Source organism: Aethalodelphis obliquidens, unplaced genomic scaffold (genome assembly GCF_003676395.1).
Source record: "Aethalodelphis obliquidens isolate GAN/ISIS:26980383/991018 unplaced genomic scaffold, ASM367639v1 scaffold33, whole genome shotgun sequence".
Taxonomy (NCBI): Eukaryota; Metazoa; Chordata; class Mammalia; order Artiodactyla; family Delphinidae; genus Aethalodelphis; species Aethalodelphis obliquidens.
In genome coordinates, this window is record NW_020837977.1 from 21,468,877 (window position 1) to 21,488,712 (window position 19,836).

Sequence of the window (19,836 nt, forward strand, 5' to 3'; positions counted from 1 at the left end):
TCACTGATGAATATGGATGCAAAAATCCTCAACAAAATACTAGCAAACAGAATCCAACAACACATTAAAAGGACCATACACCATGATCAAGTGGGATTTATCCCAGGGATGCAAGGATTCTTCAATATAGGCAAATCAATCAACGTGATACACCATATTAACAAATTGAAGAAGAAAAACCATATGATCATCTCAATAGATGCAGAAAAAGCTTTTGACAAAATTCAACACCCATTTACGATAAAAAAAACTCTCCAGAAAGTGGGCATAGAGGGAACCTACCTCAACATAATAAAGGCCATATACGACAAACCCACAGCAAACATCATTCTCAATGGTGAAAAACTGAAAGCATTTCCTCTAAGATCAGGAACAAGAAAAGGATGTCCACTCTCACCACTATTATTCAACATCGTTTTGGAAGTCCTAGCCACGGCAGTCAGAGAAGAAAAAGAAATAAAAGGAATACAAATTGGAAAAGAAGTAAAACTGTCACTGTTTGCAGATGACATGATACTATACATAGAGAATCCTAAAGATGCCACCAGAAAACTACTAGAGTTAATCAATGAATTTGGTAAAGTTGCAGGATATAAAATTAATGCACAGAAATCTCTTGCATTCCTACAAACTAATGATGAAAAATCTGAAAGTGAAATTAAGGAAACACTCCCATTTACCATTGCAACAAAAAGAATAAAATACCTAGGAATAAACGTGCTGCTCAGTTCTTGAGCGCAATTTTTTAAATTGGTAAACCTTACTTCCCCTACGTTACATTCTATTAGCTTATTAAAAATTCCAGCTACAATTTGTACCAAATTCCTTCCTGACAAACTGCCCTAGACCCCTCGCATTCCTGCTCTGGAAGAGCAAGGCAGTTTCAGGCTGTTTCCTAGTCACTGTTCAGCACAGGAATTGTACCACCTGGAGGAGAAATCTCAGCAAGAGCATCAACTGCAGCTCTCATTGCTTTTCCTCCTCTCAGTCAGTTGTGGTATGTGCTGCAGAACTCATTAAAGACACCTGTCTATGACACAGTGACAGAAGCTGTACCCACGTGGCCATCAAAGCCAGGAGAAACCAGTCTCCTAACAGATCAGATCATTCTAGCAACGTAAAACAAAACTGTGTTCCACATCCTTTTAAAGATTTTATCTCACTGACTTTATATCACTTTGGGATGAGATGAATGTTGCACTAACGAAAATAAATAGAAATAACTATTCAAAAGCAAATTACATATTATTTTATTACCATAAGCTAGGAATGACCTTGATGAGCTACTGCCTCTGCTAATTAAAAATGGCTTCAGATCAATTATTGAAAAACCGAAGTTGTCTTATTTGGTAAATATTTCCCTATACTCAACAGGTTTACAGCTGATAACCTTAGGTAAATCATTCAGCTGTACATTTTATAGAGAGTTTATCTTGGTGGGTCCATCTGATGCCACACTGCAATCCCACTTTATGAGTATTTTTTGTGATCACTTTTTTAATGGAGGATTACATGCTTGGTAACACTCAGAAATGTTACTACTTTATCAGGTAGAACCTCAAGGACTTCATCCACAGTGACTGTGTGTTGAGAGTACACCCAGAATGTCTTTTCTGGGGCAGTCGTGGTTCTGCTGCCGGTATGCCTGTGGTGCCGCTGTAGGCTGAATGTTTGTATCCTTCCCAAATTTACACATTGCCTCCTAATGCCCAAAGTGATGGAGGTGAGATCTTTGAAAGGTGATTAGGTCATGAGAGTGGACCCCTCATAAATAAGATTAGTGCCCTGTTAAAGAGACCCCAGAGAGCTCCCCAGCCCCTTCTGCCGTGTGAGGATACAGGGAGAAGATGGCCATCGATGAACCAGGGAACAGTCCTAACCAGACACTGAATCTGCCAGGCCCTGACCTGGACTTCCAGCCCCCAGAACTCTTGAAATAGGTATTTCTGTTGTTCATTAGCCACCCGGTCTACGGTAACTTGTTATAGCAGCAGGGGAAGAGCTGAGTGGGCACTCGGTTCAGGCGCACATCTCTCTTAGGCTCCCCACTTGCATCAACCTCAGCTCAGCTGACCTTAACGCAGTTGGCTGATTTCTGTTAACCAGAAACGGAGACGATCCTGAGTCTGTCCCACCTGTTCTCTATCTTTGTGCAGGTGCTACCGTCTGTGAGATTAGAAAACCCAAATTTTCAGGCTAAGAGAGTTGTCTCCCCTCCACTCATCCTCCTGGTACTCTCAGGGCCCAGTTGCTTCTCCTCACGGCTGCTGTCTGGACTGGCTAGCCCTTTCACTGCCCTTCACCTTCTCACTGCAAGAACCTCCTCAGAAGTGTGCATGTCAGTAGGCACAGTGCCCCACCCCTGCTCCAACTAATTCTTCACAGTATTTCCGGTGAATTTTCTAAATGCAGACCTAATTAAGTGCTCTGCTACCTCCTTTAATTTCCAGACTAAGTCTGTACCTGGCACGCAGTACAAGCCCTTCAGGGCCCAGATGCTGCTAGCTTCATCCACCGCCACACCCCTTCCTCTCTACAATCAGCCTCCTCCACAGGCTCCTCGAGCGAGTTACTGCCCCCAATCCTAGTTAGATGGACCCTCCTGCTCACGCTTCAGACCTCTGCGCAGCTCTGCCGTCCTGAGGCTGCCTGTCTCAGGGCTCCCTCTGCCTTCCTGAGCTCCTGATTGTGACTCTGCACATTCTCCCACCCACCACGCTGTGGCTGGCTGCTTACAGGACTGTCACCGCTACTGCAGTGGCAACTCCGTTATGGTACTGACATGATTGTACCCCCAGCACTGGCCACTCTAAAAATATCTGCTGAATGAAACAAAGAATGAAAATATGTCAGCAGCATAACTTTAAACTCATTGCGACCTAATACTTATCAAGAGACAGCCAAACAAGGATTAGCTTAAAATTATTCCTCTTTTATGCTTTCCTCTAGATATCCTAAAAAGTACTCCTGCATTAAGTATATCACTAACAGATTTTTAAAAAATCATCTGTGTTGTAGAAAGCTCTAGCAATTAATGTGAATAAATAGCTAAAATTCACTGAGCGACTACCCTACTGACACTAGTAACAGACACACTGTTTCACTAAGTTTAACATACCCCTTGAGGTATCTTTACCTCCATTTCACTCATTTAGGTACTATGCTCACAGATGCTCAAAACATTCCCAAGATAAGAGAGCCGATAAACACTATACAATCCACAATCTCACTGAATAGCACTGAGCTCTTACGCTGGCAGCTTGCACAAACAGATGTTAAGAGAAAGAATCCCCACTCAACTGGTTATTATATTTGCTATAATTTCTAGTTTTATTTCTATATTACAGCTGTGTCCTTTTCCTTTTAAGAACACTTTTCTAAGGGATCACTGCCAGACGTGGCAGTACTTTTTATGGGTACTGGGTCAGTCTGCACGCAGAGCCTTGAGCCTCAGTGTCGAGTGAGTCTCCTCCTTTACCACTGCTTGCTTGATTCTCTTGCATGTAGATTTCCATATTCATTGAAACCTTATACTTTTAAGGCCACTTAAAATCCATTTTGGACAAGACAGAATACATAAACAAATAAATGTGAACTGCTGACTTAGGTACGTGAAGAATCAGAAGTACTGGGGTAGAGGCGATTGTCCAGGGATGGGCAGTTAAGATAAGTGAGGGGTGAGGTGCCTAACAGAGAGGAGAAAGAGAAGGCAACGAGTGGGGAACTCAGATGCCACTGACTGGTGTTTCCAACTTAATCATTACAGTTCAACCTCAGATACCATTTCTTGAGCTGCTACTACTTACTGGCAGCCTTCTGGGTGCTTACACATGACACTTTCACAATCTCCTTGAAAAAGCCAATGAGATAGCTATTCATGCTCTGTCACACCTGTGGAAAAGGAGGATCATGGCAATCAAAGAGCTTGCCCCTGCATATCTAATATCCTGACTTTTCCAGTTGCTGCCTGAAGGCTGGACTTACAATTAGCCTACATCACAGAGCTAAAGGGGCAAGGAATTAGTACAGTAAGTGCCCTACATATGAACCTTCAAGTTTGCGAACTTTCAAAGATGCGAACGTGCATTTGCATGTCCGTCCAATCACGTAAGTTAGTTCACATGTCTGGTGTACACTGTCATATGGGTGCATCCTCTACAAGTGGTTGTGGTTTTGCATACCTTACTGTACAGTACTATATAGGGTATACTATCTTTATTTCAAGCCCAGGATGTCCGGAAGCAAGAGTAAAAGCAGCGGTGATGCAGCTGGTAGTGCTAAGAAGAGATCTGCAACGCGGGAAACGGCAAGGGGATTTTCTTTATTTGAGGAGGCACTGTTAGTTTTTGAGGCACAGGACCCGAACGTAGAACGGTACACAAAGATCACAGCAGCCATTCAGAATGCAATCCAGTGCTACCATATCATCTATGACGAGAAAAAAAGAGCTACTCCCCAGACATCACTGGACCGCTTTTTCAATGGGGTAGACAGAATTGAATCCAGCAAGGAACCAGAACCTGTGCCATCAGTGTCAGGCGTGAATGAAATGGCAGGTCGCCCTCCGTCTGCTATTGCTGACGATCCTTCAGCTCTACCATCTCTCACCACCTCTCCCTCCTCCAGTCAGTAACTCTTCTTGCCTGTTCACTCGATGCCAGCCCCTGGATGCCAGCTGTTGTACTGTACTACTGTACTTTTTAAGGTACTGTACTGTAAGATTAAAAAGGTGTTTTTTTGCGTTTTTTAATGTGTTATTTGTGTGAAAACTATTATAAACCTATTAAAGTACAGTACTATATAGCAGATTGTGTTACTTGGATACCTAGGTGAACTTTGTTGGACTTACGAGCAAACTGGACTTACGAACGTGTCATATGTAGGGGACTTGCTGTATAGTCACAATGTGAGGTATAGTGGGGGTTAGAACTTCAGTATATGAATTTAAAGGGAACACAATTCAGTCTGTAACAACTTTTGTGGCCTAACATCTGGGTTTAGTTGGAGAACCTCCTATGCACAGTTAAGAAGAATATATATTTTGCTGTTTTGAGATAAGAGTGCTCTCTACATACTTGTTAGGTCTAACTGGTTTACTGTGTCATTCAAGTCTTCTGTTTCCTCACTGACCTTCTGTTCGTGCTGTTCATCATTGAAAGTGGGATACTGAAGCCTCCAACTATTTACTGTAGATCTGACTATTTTCAATTCTTTCAATTTTTGCTTCATATATTTTTGGGGCTCCTTTGTTAGGTACATGTATGTTTAGAATTGTTATATTGAATCTTTTACCAATATATAATATCCTTCATTTCTCATAACCTTTTTTTTAAATTTAAAATCTATTTTTCCTGACAATAATACATCCGCCCAGGTTCTCTTTTAGTTACTATTTGTATGAGATATGTATTTGTTTGTTTTACTTTCAACCACTTTGTGACCTATATCCAAATCGAGTTTCTTGTAGACAGCACATAGATAAAACCTGTTTTTTTGTTGTTGTTGTTTTGTTTTTGTAAATGCAATCTGCTAGGCTCTAACTTTTAATAGTTCGGTTTCATCGTTTTACATTTAATGTGATTACTGATAAGGAAGGTTTTATTTCTACCATTTAGCTATTGTTTTCTGTATGCCTTATATGTTTTACTTTTTGTTCTTCAGTTTCTTCATAACTGCTTTTCTTTTTTTTAACTTAGGTGGGTTTTTTTTTTTTGGTATTGTGCTATTTTAATTATTTCTTCCCTTTGTCTACATTTTTGAGTTATTTTCTTAACTTTTACCTTAGAATTACAATTACTAAGTGTAACAACCTATTTTGGAAAATACCAAGATGAACATCTGTATACTTTGTATTCTCATTAACACAGATTTATAAAGTATATGAATATTTCTCTTAAATCATACAGGAGAAAGAGAACATTACAAACAATACCAAAATTACAATAACATTGCCTTTTATATTTACCTTTGTAGTTACTTTTCCCAATGTTCTTCATTTTTTCTTGGGTTCAAGTTGCCTCTTTTTTTTTTTAGAATTTTTTTGATGTGGACCATTTAATTTTTTTAAGTCTTTACTGAATTTGTTACAATACTGCTTCTGTTTTATGTTTTGGTTTTTGGCTGCGAGGCATGTGGGATCTCTCCGACCAAGGATCAAACTCGCACCCCCTGCATTGGAAGGTAAAGTCTTAACCGCTGGACCACCAGGGAAGTCCTCAAGTTGCTGTTTAGTATCCTTTCGTTTCAGCCTGAAGGACTCCCTTTAGTATTTCTCCTAAGGTAGGTCTACTGGTAATAAATGCCGTTCAGCTATTGATATCTGGAAATGTCTTAATTTCTCTTTCATTCTTGAAGGGTAGTTTTACCAGAGAGATAATTCTTGGTTGACAGGTTTGGTTTTTTTTTTTTCCTTTCTGGTTTTAAATATGTCATCAACTGCTTTCTGACCCCACAGGGTTTTTTTTGTTTGTTTTAAACATGTTCCAATTTATTTTATAAGGCCCTAATAATTTTGAAACCAATAGGGACATTACAAGAAAGGACAGTGTAGGCCAATTTCTCTCATGCATACGATGCAAAAATTCTAAACTAGATATTAGGAGATTAATTCCAACAATACATAAAAATGATATACATTACCTATAAGTGGGCATTATTCCAGGAATTCTCAAAGATGATATACAAAAACACAGTATGCATAGGCTCAGCATTAGTAGTCATCAACAAAATGCCATTTAAAATGAGACTTTTTACTTACTTTTTTATTGAAATCTAGTTGACTTACAATGCTGTGTTAATTTCTGCTGTACAACAAAGTGACTCAGTTATACGCATATATACATTCTTTTTTATGTTCTTTTCCATTATGGTTTAACACAGGATATTGAATACAGTTCCCTGTGCTAAAAAGTACGACCCTGTTTATCCATTCTGTATGTAACAGTTTGCACCTACTAACCCCAAACTCCCAGTCCATCCCTCCCCCACCCTGCCTCCCCCTTGGTAACCACAAGTCTGTTCTCTATGTCTGTGAGTTTGCTTGTTTTGTAAATAGGTTCATTTGTGCCGTATTCTAGATTCCACATGTAAGTGATATCATATGGTATGTCTTTCTCTGACTTAACCTTATTTAGTATGATAATCTCTAGTCGCATCCATGACCCCACAGTTTTCAATGAGATATCAGCTCTTAATATTATTGAGGATCCCTTGTACATGACAAGTTCCTTTTATATTTCTGCTTTCAAAAGTTTTTGTCTTTAGATTTTGACAATTTCACTACAATATGTCTTGGTGTCGATCTCTTTGATTTTATTGTGTTTGGAGATCACTTACCTCCCTGGATATGTATATTTATGTCTTTCATCAGATGTGGGTCGGGGCGGGGGGGTTCACCCATTATTTCTTCAAATACTTTTTCTGATGTTTCCTCTCTTCTTCTAGTACTCCTATAATGCACATGTTTCTCTATTTGATAAGACATATCCCACAGGTCTCTCAGGGTCTTTTCATTTTTCTTTTTGTTCCTCAGACTGTATAAGTTCAATTGTCTTATCTTCAAGTTCACTTATCTTTTGTTTCACTTGTTTAAATCTGTTGTAGAACCTCTCTAGTGAGTTTTAAAATTTAAGTTATTGTATTTGGGTTGGCCAAAAAGTTCCTTTGATTTTTAAGTAAAAATAAAAGATACATTTTTTCATTTTCACCAAGAACTTTATTTAACAATGTATTCTTGATTTGATCACTGTCAACTTCAACTGGTCTACTCAACCATGGAGCATCATCCAGAGAGAAATCTCCAACACAAAACTTCGCAAACCACCTTTGACATGTTCAATCAGTCACAGCACCTTCTCCATACACTGCACAAATCTTCTTTTGCGTTTTTACCTTTCTTGAAATGATAAAGCATAATATGCCAAAACTGTTGCTTTTTTTCTCCATCTTCAATATTAAAATGGCTACACAAAAACTCACCAATTTTGGTAAGGTTTTTTTTAAATGCACTGATATGACAGCTATCACCATACAGTCTAACAAAATTGTTTCGAATGAAGTTAAAAGACAACTAAGCGCTACTAGAGCCATCTTATGGAAAAAACTGAACAAACTTTTTGGCCAACCCAATACTCTTCAGCTCCAGAATTTCTCTTTGCTTTTTATAATTTTTCTATCTTTACTTATATTTTCATTTTGCTCACATATTATTTTCCTGATTTCCTTTAGTTTTTAATATATAGTAAACCTTTAACTCACTGGAAATATTTACAACAGTTGATTTCACATACCTGACTAATAATTCCAATGTCTGGGCTTCCTCAGCGATGTCAATTTTTTTTCCTGTGAATGCACCAATTCTTCCCTGTTTCTTTGTATATTTTGTAATTTTTGTTGAAAATTGGACATTTCAGTATTATTTTGGCGTAACTCGGGGAATTTAATTCTTCCATTCCACAGGGGCTGCTGAAGCTTAACTTACTGAGAGCTGGATTCATCCATTTATGAATTTTCCATACTATTTTGTAAGTTGTGTGCTCCTTGTCTTGTGTAGCAAAGTGGTATTTTTGTTTCATTGTCTCTGTCATCAGCTAGACCGGACAAAGATTCACTTAAATGTTTGGTTCCAAACAGCAGGGAGGTAGACATGTACTGTCTCTTCAACTCTCCTGGAAACCACTTCAGCCTGTGAAGGGGCTGGAAAAATGTCCACTAGCCTCTGCGCCAGTGCCTCAGTGATCAAAGCTTCATTCAGCAATCAGTACAAACCCTGATATACTGCCCACCCTGGCTCTAGCATTCTGCACCAGGATTGTGGAGATGGGTGATGTGGGACAGTAGCTGCTACCAGCAGCTGAAATTCCCCATTTTTTTTTAACATCTTTACTGGAGTATAATTGCTTTACAATGGTGTGTTAGTTTCTGCTTTATAACAAAGTGAATCAGCTATATGTACACATATGTCCCCATATCCCCTCCCTCTTGCGTCTCCCTCCCTCCCATCCTCCCTATCCCACCCCTTTAGGTGGTCACAAAGCACCGAGCTGATCTCCCTGTGCTATGCAGCTGCTTCCCACTAGCTATCTATTTTACATTTGGTAGCGTGTATATGTCCATGCCACTCTCTCACTTCGTCCCAGCTTACCCTTCCCCCTCCCTGTATTCTTTACCAAAATCTTCCCTCGACCACAAATGTTCAACTCTATAGAATTCTAAAGTCATACTTCACATGGTTCCTGCCCGTGCAGCAGCTGTTTAGGTGGAGGTGTGGGTTCCTGGAACTCCCTGCTCTATGTTCTGAGACACCACTCTCCTTAGTTGCCCTCCTGATCCACCTTCTTAGACTAGGAAGACAGTGGTCACTTGTTTGTATGCTCCCCTCTTCTGCTTCCCTCTACTGTGAATCATAATGCACATTTTCATATTAGATACTCTGAGCACTCCTATAATACAGTAACTAGTACGCATTTAACCAGCCTTTCCCAAAGTTATTTAAGCACAAGGCCTTCTGGTCATATTCCTATGAAGACCCTATGGAAAAGTGCCCCATGGAGCAAGAGCTGACACCTGCTTCTCCTTCTTTCTCATGTAAGCATGAGTGACAGATTTCCTTCTCTTCCTCCCTCTAGTTTTTCAGATTATCCAGATTACTGTCATGGGGCTCATTTTTTCATTTTTACACTGCAGTAGTTTTCTATTTATTTCTTTTTATTATTTATTTATTTATTTTTTAATTTTTCTTATTTTTTATTTATTTTTATTTATTTTTATTTTATTTATTTTATTTTTATTATTTATTTATTTTTTTTATTTTATTTATTTATTATTATTTATTTATTTATTTTCTATTTATTTCCTCTGAAGACACTCTGTAATTTTGGTGGGAAAAGACTGGCTGTCATAACAGGAAGATAATCTCACCCTATAAACAAACCTTCCACCTTCAGCATTGCTTTACTCCTAGCAATTTCTTCATCTCACAGAATCCCAGGTGGCAAAGATGGAGCAGGAACAAAAGCAGCTGTGAACAAGCCTGAGGGCTGTACCTCGGCAGTTACCACACATGGCTTACACTGAAAACCAGACCAGCTGACAGTTTCTCTTTGGGCACCACAGTCTCTCTTGTGTTTACTCAGGGCTTTAGGTATTGCTGGTGTCAAGAAGGTACTGCTGACTGTGCCATCAAAATCTGCCCCAAGTCTCCCCATTTTACTACATGGTGCCCTAACTCACTTGTTTCCTCAAGCCAGAAACTCAGAGGAATCTTGTTTCTTGTCTCTCCTTCACAAACCACATCAAATCCATCAGCACATCCTGGTGCTGCCAACTCTGAGATACGTACTGAATCTACCGTTTACCATCCTAGTCCAAGTCATCATCTTCCCGCACACTTGAGCTACTCCCAAAGTCTCCTGGATGCCTTTACTCTGGCCTCCTTCTAAGTTATCCTGCACAAATTTCAAACTGTGAGTAAGACCACATCCTTCCTTTCCTAGACAGCAGGAAGGATTTAACACACCAGCTCTTTAACATTGTACACATGTTCTCCATCCTCACTTGCTGCCACTCCTGCTGCAGAATTCCCCTTCATCCATATGAACTATGTATATTCCTGCATACACCATGCCACTCTGGCCTCTTGCTCTTTGCTAATTCAGCCTCCTCTACTGCAAATGCCCTCACAGCCCCTTCTTTGGTTCTTTCCATACACACAAACACACACACACACACATACTCTCTCTCTCTCTCTCTCTCTCTCTCTCTGTCTCTCTCTCTCTCTCTGTCTCTCCCCGCTACCGACCTATCAGTCATGCTTACCTCTTCACCGCTCTCACATCCTTTGTACAGACCTCTATTACTATACTTCCTAGAGTCTTTATCACATGTTTATTTTACCTTTCTCTTCCACCATAAAGTGAGTCCCTTAAGGGCAGAGACGATTTGTCATTCATTTTGAATACTGTTTTACCCATTATTTAGCACAAGACTTATTATACAGTAAGTAAACATCAAAAAATGCTTCTTAGCGAATGTACAAATCAATGAAATACATTGATACACCCTCTCATTCAAACAGGGAACATAACAAGACTGACAACATCTTGATGATTATCTAATACTCAACATTAATCATATAGTTATTGAATGTCTACCATAGGCCAAGCATTATTCTAGTCACTAGGAATACAGTAGTGAAAAAGTTTTGATTTGGAAGTTCTAGCCAATGCAATAAGACATGAAACAGGTAAAGAAGCATAAGTATTAGGAAGGAAAAATCAAAATTGTTATCATAAGTAACATAATTGTATAAATAGAAAAGTTTTACTATACAAAACAGACATATGAATTGATAAGAATATCCCCCGGGCCCCAATGAATATATGAGTAAAAGTTAAGAGAAACAATTTGCAAAAGAGAAGCTGTCAACAGTAAATAAATATAAGAGAAAGTATTCAGTTTGAGTATTCAGCAGCAGGTACTCTACTATGAGGTTTACAGTTTACTTAACTGTCTCAAGAAATCACAGCAGTAACAGCAACAACAAAATGTATACCCTTTTGGGATTGACCCATATACACTACTGATGCTATGTATAAAATAGACAACTAATGAGAATATACTATATAGCACAGGGAACTCTACTTACTGCACTGTGGTGACCTAAATGGGAAGGAAATCCAAAAAAGAGGGGATATATGTATATGTATAGCTGATTCATTTTGCTGTGCAGTAGAAACTAACACAACATTGTAAAGCAACTATACTCCAACAAAAATTAATTAAAAGCAAAAAAAAAAAGGTATATCCTTTAATCCATTAAAACAGTTCCTAAAATCTACTCTGAGAAATAACCCGAAATATGTAAATACATATATATGAATATCTATTAAAGAGTTATTTATGTTAGCAAAAGAATGGATATATACTATATGCTGAGAATATGGAAAGAGTAAAGAAATTATAATGTGCAGTCATGAAAATGTTGACGGTGGTATTGACGTGACTGCTGAGAAACTGTCAGCAGTGGAAACAGCTATAAGCTTTACAAGTTATTATGGTAACAATATATTGAGAAGCACAAAACCCACATTCAAAGGTGTCTACTGCATCAGAAGTCAGGATCATGGTCACCCGGAGCAGGAGGAAGAGGAAGGAAAGGGGAGAGTGTTGCAGTCTCAGGTATGGACTGCATTCTATTTCTTGGACTGGACAGAAATGTATTCACTTTGTGATTACTTGATGAAATGTATACTTATAATCTGTGTACGATTCTATATTGTATATTATATTGTTCAATTTAAAAATGTATTAGAAATTTAAATAAAATAAAGTAATGCAAGGTACCCTCTGATATCCTCAGCCTGTCTGTGGAAGAATTTAATTAGAGACTGATGATCACTCACTATGGACACAATGAAAAGATCCCTCCTCTGGGGAAGAAGTTTAACTTAAAGATCTTTAAGTTGAATTCAAACCTAAGAATTCAACAGATGAATGAAACTTAAAAACCGTCAATAAAATTAACAGCCCTTAAAACAAGTCTGCTCAAACCTTCCCTCTTCTTTTGGTGGTAAAAATTAATACCCTATGCAGAAGAAAACAAACATGGTATCCTCAAAAATAATTTCTGATCCACTAATGACCACTTATGCCCCTGAAGATCAAACCCTATTATGTCTTAATTCGTGATTTTTATCCCCCTAAAGTAATTAGCAAAGAAGTATTAAATTAATGTGTATTATTCTATTGTCACATAATCACTCTTACGAAAATTATATTTCTAAGAAAGATAAAAACAAAAACAGCCAGATTTCATAACAACACACCACTTAAGCAGGAATCTTGATGTGCTTGTTTCTCCCTCACCACCTCACCACCCCCGCCAAATTATCAAAAATTTGCTACCAGAAATACAAATGAGCCATCAGAGACAGTTCAGAGCTTCTGTTACATAAAATCTATGTCGAATCCTGGCTCCATCCCCTGGCATTACTGTATAATAAAGTGACAAAAATGTTCCTGATAAAAAGGTCTTTTGAGACAAACTCACAGTTGAGGACTGTGGGGATCAGTTCTCTGCACTCACCAGGGAGGGTAGATGCGGATGATGTCTTGTGGAAGTCCCCGGAGGCAGCGTGCAGTCTCCTTGGCGAAGAGAACCCTCAGGCCAGTCCCAGGGGCCCCACCCTGAGAAGAGCTGTCAGCCTGCAGCCCCGATAACTGCTCACACATTGCAACTTGGATGGTGCATTCCTCATGAAGCTCTAGAATTTTCACAGTTAATATACCAGATTTTATACCTAGAAGGTGAAGAAAAGAACAAAAGCAAAAATGAAGTCTAAAAGACATATGGTCCAAGTGTGAATAAAATTATCATGAAAAAGAGAATCACTTTCAGATAGCCTTCTTCACCTGGAGAAAATGGTCTATATATTGATACTTTGAAAAGTAAAATACAGACTCTAACATGCTCATGGTAACATCTTTTTTTAAAATCAATATATCCTGCATGTTGCATTTAATATGTACATTTTAAGCAACATAAGAAACAGTTTTCTATCATAAAGAAACAGTCTTGCACATACGGGAAACTCAGATCCATCACTTCACAAAGCATGTTTTCACTCCAAAACTTGAACCCTTTCAAAAATCACAACAAAAGGAGTATGACCGGGTCCTCTCCACCTCATTACCTGCTCTGATTGTCTACTTTGAAATGACACAGTATGACTGGCCGGCTGCAAGTATTCTAACGATCGTGGACGTTCAAAGTTGAGGATTTCTGTGGACTGATGGGAGTTAGGGCTCTAAATTTAAATGGGTGGAATTCGATCTGGATTCAATCACTGGGTCTCTTATTAATTAAGTTGGCCAAGTTACACAGCATTTAAACACCTCATTTTTCTCATGTGTAAACTGGGGATCATGCCACCTGCCTCGATTAACATTTTTAAGAATTAAGTAAGATAGATAAAGTTGACAGTGTGCATAGCCTATAACCTGGAAATCCCAGCGATGTACCCAGGAACTCTGTCACATGCACCAGGAGATCTAGACAAGGCTGCACATCTCAGTGTTGTTTGTAAGAGGAGGAAACCCAGCATCAGTCCATAGCCAATGGGTAAACTGTGGTGGGTTCATGGAAGAGACACTCTACAGAAGCTTATGTGAATGGACCTGATCTGTACATATCAGCTTGGAGAGATCTCAAATACAAGAGGGGTAAACAGATATGTACAGCCTAACACCCATAATGTTATTTTTCTTGAACACAAAGACTAATAAAATATTGTTACAGGTACATATGTCATACAGGTACATAAATATGGACTAGCAGGACACACAGAAAACTCGTTGTAACTGTTGAATCATGCGAGAAAGAGGAGTGTGACTCAGGAAGGGAACCCAGGGGATTTCAAACTTATCTGCCGTATTGTTTGTTATAAAAGATTAATATGTGTTATTAATTCTAGGTAGTAAATACACTTTTTTTTATTACTCTCTGCTTTTTAGTTAAAAAAAAAATGAATTAAATGAGATAAAACCGAAGTGTCCGGTACAGTGCCTTGCTAATAACAGACACCAATATGACTTTCATTACCACTTTAGCTAACTGGTTAACAGTGAGTATAAAAATTAACATTTAAACAGTACCAGCGCCTTAGTTATACAGTTTAATTTCGTTTTCATTTCTTTCTCCCTTTCACTTTTCTCTAGTCATCTTCCCCTGGACCCCAAGTTTTCCACGCCCTGCTCTGTCTGAGTGCCTTCAGCAAGCGTTCATGTATGAAGCAAGGTCATGGCATCTCCCCAGAGCACTATCTGGAACCATGATTTCTAAGTATGTGTCTATCGTGAGACTGTTTCTCAAGGTAAGAAGGAAACAGAAGGGGGAAGGATGTGACCAAGCACATCCTAAGCTGTGCTGGCTCAGCTGGGCTGGTCACTATGGAGAGTAAAACACACTGGAAAGAACGGTGCTGCCTAGGAAGTGAAGACTCAGCCTGCTCTGCCGCGACAGGTGTCTTTTTAATAAAAAGCAGCTCCCTCAGCTGGTGAACAGGAAAAGAAGTCAGGATATGTGGGGGTCACTGCGGTGAGCACACCGTTTTTCCTGGGCAGGGCAGCAATGCAGTGGGTAGAGTTCAGCTCACTGGCAGCAAAGGGAAAAGCCCTAGTGGTAGGGACTGCACTAGCCACAGGCAAATTTCTGGACATACTTTAGGAGTTTTTAAAACTTTTACCTGTGCTCAGGGGTTACCCCCAACACTATCCTCGGCCACCAGCAGCGGCCGCTGTCCAGAGCCCCATGGCCCGTGCTCTCCAGCACCCACTGTCCTGCTGGAGTTCAAGCGGCCAGTGGTGCCCGGGCAGCACCGTTCTCCCTTTGGGTAACCAATCACTGGCATGTGCGGCTGATTAAAAAGCGATATAGGTTTTCAGCGGTCTGCCCCCAACCCTACAGTCCACATAGAGCCTGACAGACTTTACAAAAGGCAAGACACTACAGAAACACATAAATAGTATTACAGCAGAAATACCTATATATTTATGATGAGTCACACTGCTACTGACTGCAGTTTCTTTGAAGATTTTTATGAGAACTCCTGACAATATCTAATAACTATGAACCCTGATTTGACCATCACCGCAGCATGCTTGGGGACTAAACAGGTTTGGGAGTGCCATCTTGGATGCACACAGGGCTGCGAACAGCACTTCTCCACCAAGCACCGTGAAGTCCCTTCCACAGGATGTGCTCCCACACAGGCCTGAGGAGAAGCCAGTGGTCTGCCTTCCCTGCACAAAGTAAGCAGTGTAATGTCCTCTTCCTCTGAGGGAGACAACCCAAGACAAGTTATGCATTTGATGCAAGCTGTCAATCTGAGCACAAGAGATGCTGGTTTTACAAGCGAAGAAGACTGTTCTGCAGTTAGATGGAGGAAACATAAAAGGCCATTCTGGGGCTTCCCTGGTGGCGCAGTGGTTGAGAGTCCGCCTGCCGATGCAGGGGACACGGGTTCGTGCCCCGGTCCGGGAAGATCCCACATGCCGCGGAGCGGCTGGGCCCGTAAGCCATGGCCGCTGAGCCTGCGCGTCCGGAGCCTGTGCTCCGCAACGGGAGAGGCCACAACAGTGAGAGGCCTGGGGGCCAAAAAAAAAAAAAAAAAAAAAAAAAAGCCATTCTGTGACAGTGGGGCAAGTTTTCCATAAATGCTGTGAGACTCAGCCAAAGTTTCATGTTGTCAAGGAAGTGTCTCCCGAATCTCAGCCAGAGGCAACTATTCCTTCCCTCTGAAATCCTCAAATACCTTATCTACACTTACAAGTACCCTCCTTTTTAAATGGAGATAGTATCAGCTATAGTCTAGAACACTGCAAACATTGAGAGAGAGAGAACAGAAAGCCTACAGTGCAGGGCCTGGTCTGTCACCCATACAATAATGGCTGCCACTGTCATCAGTCACTGTCACAATATCAACTTTTCAAGGCATTTTCAAATCTATTATGGTACTTGATCCACAATAACCCTACGCGATAGGTAAGGAAGATATTAATCTCCCTTTTTGACAAATAAAACTGAACAAGTTAGTTGCTCATACGACTTTCTTAAGGTTAGAGAGGATTACTGGCAGATTTTATGCTCAAAACTGAGTATTCTCACAAGTCCTATACTTGAAGTGTCTCAAGGGTAAATGGCAGTTAAAGACAGGAAACTGAGGATGCTTTTTTTCTCTATTTTATTATGCTCAAACGTCGGACTTGTTTAAATGTTTAAAAAACAAGAAAAAGAAAAAGCACACCAGGTTGAGAAATGGACTCAAGTGAGGCTTCTCGCGGGTTGGGCACAGTCAGGATTCCAACACTGAAAAGGAAGAGTATAATTTGACAGAAACCAAGCGCTGAGGAAGAAGTGCCCCGAAGACCAAATGGAAAGCACAGATATCAACACAGCACGAAAGTGGTTAAGACACAGGAACAGACGATTCACAGAGGAAATACACCACAGGATCTAGTAATTTCTATCCATACATATGCCGAGCAGATGAAACACTCTGTAGTTAAAATGGCAAATAGTTAACTTAAAGGCTAACATTTGATGAATGAATGCATGAATGAGTGAGTGATTTATTTTATCAGGAAACTTCTCTAAAAAAAAAGTCTTTGATTTTAAATGAGCAAGAGGCCACAAAAGAATTGAGCAAGTAATATAAGAATAAAATATATTTTTGATTCCTGGCTTAAATGACTTATTTGAAATACACAGGTGGCTAGGGTCCATTTATATGCATGTTAATTCCAATCCTCCTCAGTGGGTTATGCTGATGAATTAATATATATTGTGAGGAAAACATTCATGAATACTTATACAAAAAATACTATACAAGAAATTAACAAAAACTATAAAAGAAAGTACCAGGTGAAGCAAGTTAGTACGGGGGGAGAAATACTGAAATCATCCTCCTATAGAGACAGAAACATCTGTAATTTTTTATCATGAAATACTTTTCATAATATAACTGTTGCACTAACTTTAAGCTGTTCCACTTCATTATCCACACGATGACTGCAGAGTAATTTGGGATCCTCCCTGTATGATTACTCTCTTTATCTTCATAAATATTCTAACAGGCTAATCCATAAAGAGTCGTGATTTAAAATATATGTCCTACTATTCTCTGAAACTGGTACTTTTTCTCTTCTTCAGGCCAAATCATCAACAGGTGCCCACCATTACTTTTTTCCTCAGTCCTCACCCATCATGTACACACACACATACACACACACAGATTGGGGTAGGAGGGCAAGACAGCACAGCAAGGGTCAGGGATGGAGATCAGGGGAGTTTAAAGTACACCTGCTTCCTGTGCAGACAGAGGAGCAGGTTTCTTTCTCTCTCTCTCTCTCTCTCTCTCTCTCTCTCTCTCTCTCTCTCTCTCTGTGTGTGTGTGTGTGTGTGTGTGTGTGTGTGTGTGTGTTAGGGGCAAGGGACAGGGGTAACAGTGGTGTCATGATATCAGTGTTGGATTTATTAAGGCTGAGATACCTCTTAGTTATTACAGCCTGGCCCTAACTGACCTCCGCAGTCTGGTACCTGACTACTCTGCCCTAACACAAGGCCCTCCAGAGTGGCCCTCTGGTACATGTAAATTTAACGACAGCCACCTCTGTTCTTGAATCCTTCAGGCGCCAACCACTGAGTAATCCAGACAACCGTCCACTGTTTAGAGACACCTTTGTTACCAGTTACTTCTCACTGCTCTACCCTCAAATTCCACAACTCTACTCAAGTATCTTTACATTGTTTCTATACCCATACTTTAAGAAAGCATTTCACCACCATCTCCCAGGTGAATTCTCTAACCACAGTTCTGCTTTTCCATTCAGCAGGGTTGATCATTCTCCTTTATGTCATCACTGTACCACTGTACCAAGATTTTTACACATGAAATGAATAATTTAGTCTATTAAATCATGAACTCTGTGCTGTACTTGGATAAATACCAATAAAATATATAAGAGCTGAATGAACTCGAATAATACAAACTGATGTAAAGAATTTGGGGACTATTTTTCTGTTCTTGATTTCACTGCCAACCAAGATGGTTTTGACCTACCTCCCTCACCTCAATTGGTTTTGATATTTACCCAAAGGATGCAAATTAAACTGTAATTCAAGTGATGCTCCAAAAAGAAAAATAAACAATACAGTCCAAAATCAAATCCAAATGATGGTTTTTCTATCCACTGTATTGTACCACTGCTTTTTTTCATTACTATGCACTGAAAGTTGAATTGTACTTACTTGTACACAATTATACTATCTTTTCTTTTGAAAGGTTACAACTATGCTTAATTTTACCAATGATCCCAAACACCCAGCAATATTATGTGCCTGTGAGTATTCAGTTAGTGACTCTCTAATTAACTGCATTATTATATTATTATTAATGCTTGGTACATCAAAATTTTAGTTTCTGAGTAAATGTTGTAAGCTGCCAGGAGATTCATTTCACAGATAATTTCACAATAAAATTCATAAAGCTCTAAGCAGGAGGTCTAGATTATAATACCTAAAAACTAAATTCTGAAGAAATTTACATCTTTACCCTGTAAAAGCACTTTTTTGTTTAAAATTTATGCTCCCCCATAAAATTTTAAGTCATCTGGCAATGATGAACAGACACATTTCTTAACCACAACTGCTTACTGAACTGTAAACAATTGTGCTTTCACTTCTTGATTCTACATTTTTTTTTTTTGGCCTTTTCACCCAGTTTAAAATATTCTCTGCCAAAAGCCACAATAATTCTAAGCATGAAACAGAAATCCGAAACCCAACTCTTAAAAAAAAAAAAGACTAGATAATACTAACCAGGAGACTGTAATGTTCATCAGAGTCCCTAGCAAGGAGAACAAACAGAATTTAGCAGAGCACACCAGCCACCTGGGATCACAGTGTCACAGTGCTATCACCAGGCATGTCACCATGACTTGCTCTACAGGGGTAGCCTGTATTGTTCTGTAGAGGGTGAATGGGCAATAGAAGGTCCCATTTTTTAAGAAATCCAAGTAAGGAAAAAGCATACAAAGGCTCCAGGAAGGCAATAGATCCCTAAGCAAAGTTCATACAAAACCAGAGAAGAGGGAGTACTCTGGACCGAATGTTTGTGCCCCCACTAAATCCATATGTTGAACCCCTATCACCACAGTGTGGCTGTATTTGGAGATGGAGCCTCCAAGAAAGTAATTAAGGCTGAATGAGGTCACCAGGGTGGGGCCCTGACCTGACAGGATTAGTGAGTATCCTTAGAAGAAGAGACACCAAGAGATTCC

At 39.6% G+C, this 19,836-nt stretch overlaps 1 protein-coding gene across 10 annotated transcripts in view; it reads right to left on the reverse strand.

The window, feature by feature from the left end:
• Nucleotides 1-19,836, reverse strand: part of SPIDR (scaffold protein involved in DNA repair) — a 351,974-nt gene that overhangs the window by 180,087 nt on the left and 152,051 nt on the right. For all 10 annotated transcript variants that reach the window (XM_027128161.1, XM_027128157.1, XM_027128158.1 and 7 more), the window contains exon 8: nt 13,085-13,298. In XM_027128161.1, the coding sequence (XP_026983962.1) occupies nt 13,085-13,298 (214 nt within the window). The remainder of the gene's footprint in view (nt 1-13,084; nt 13,299-19,836) is intronic.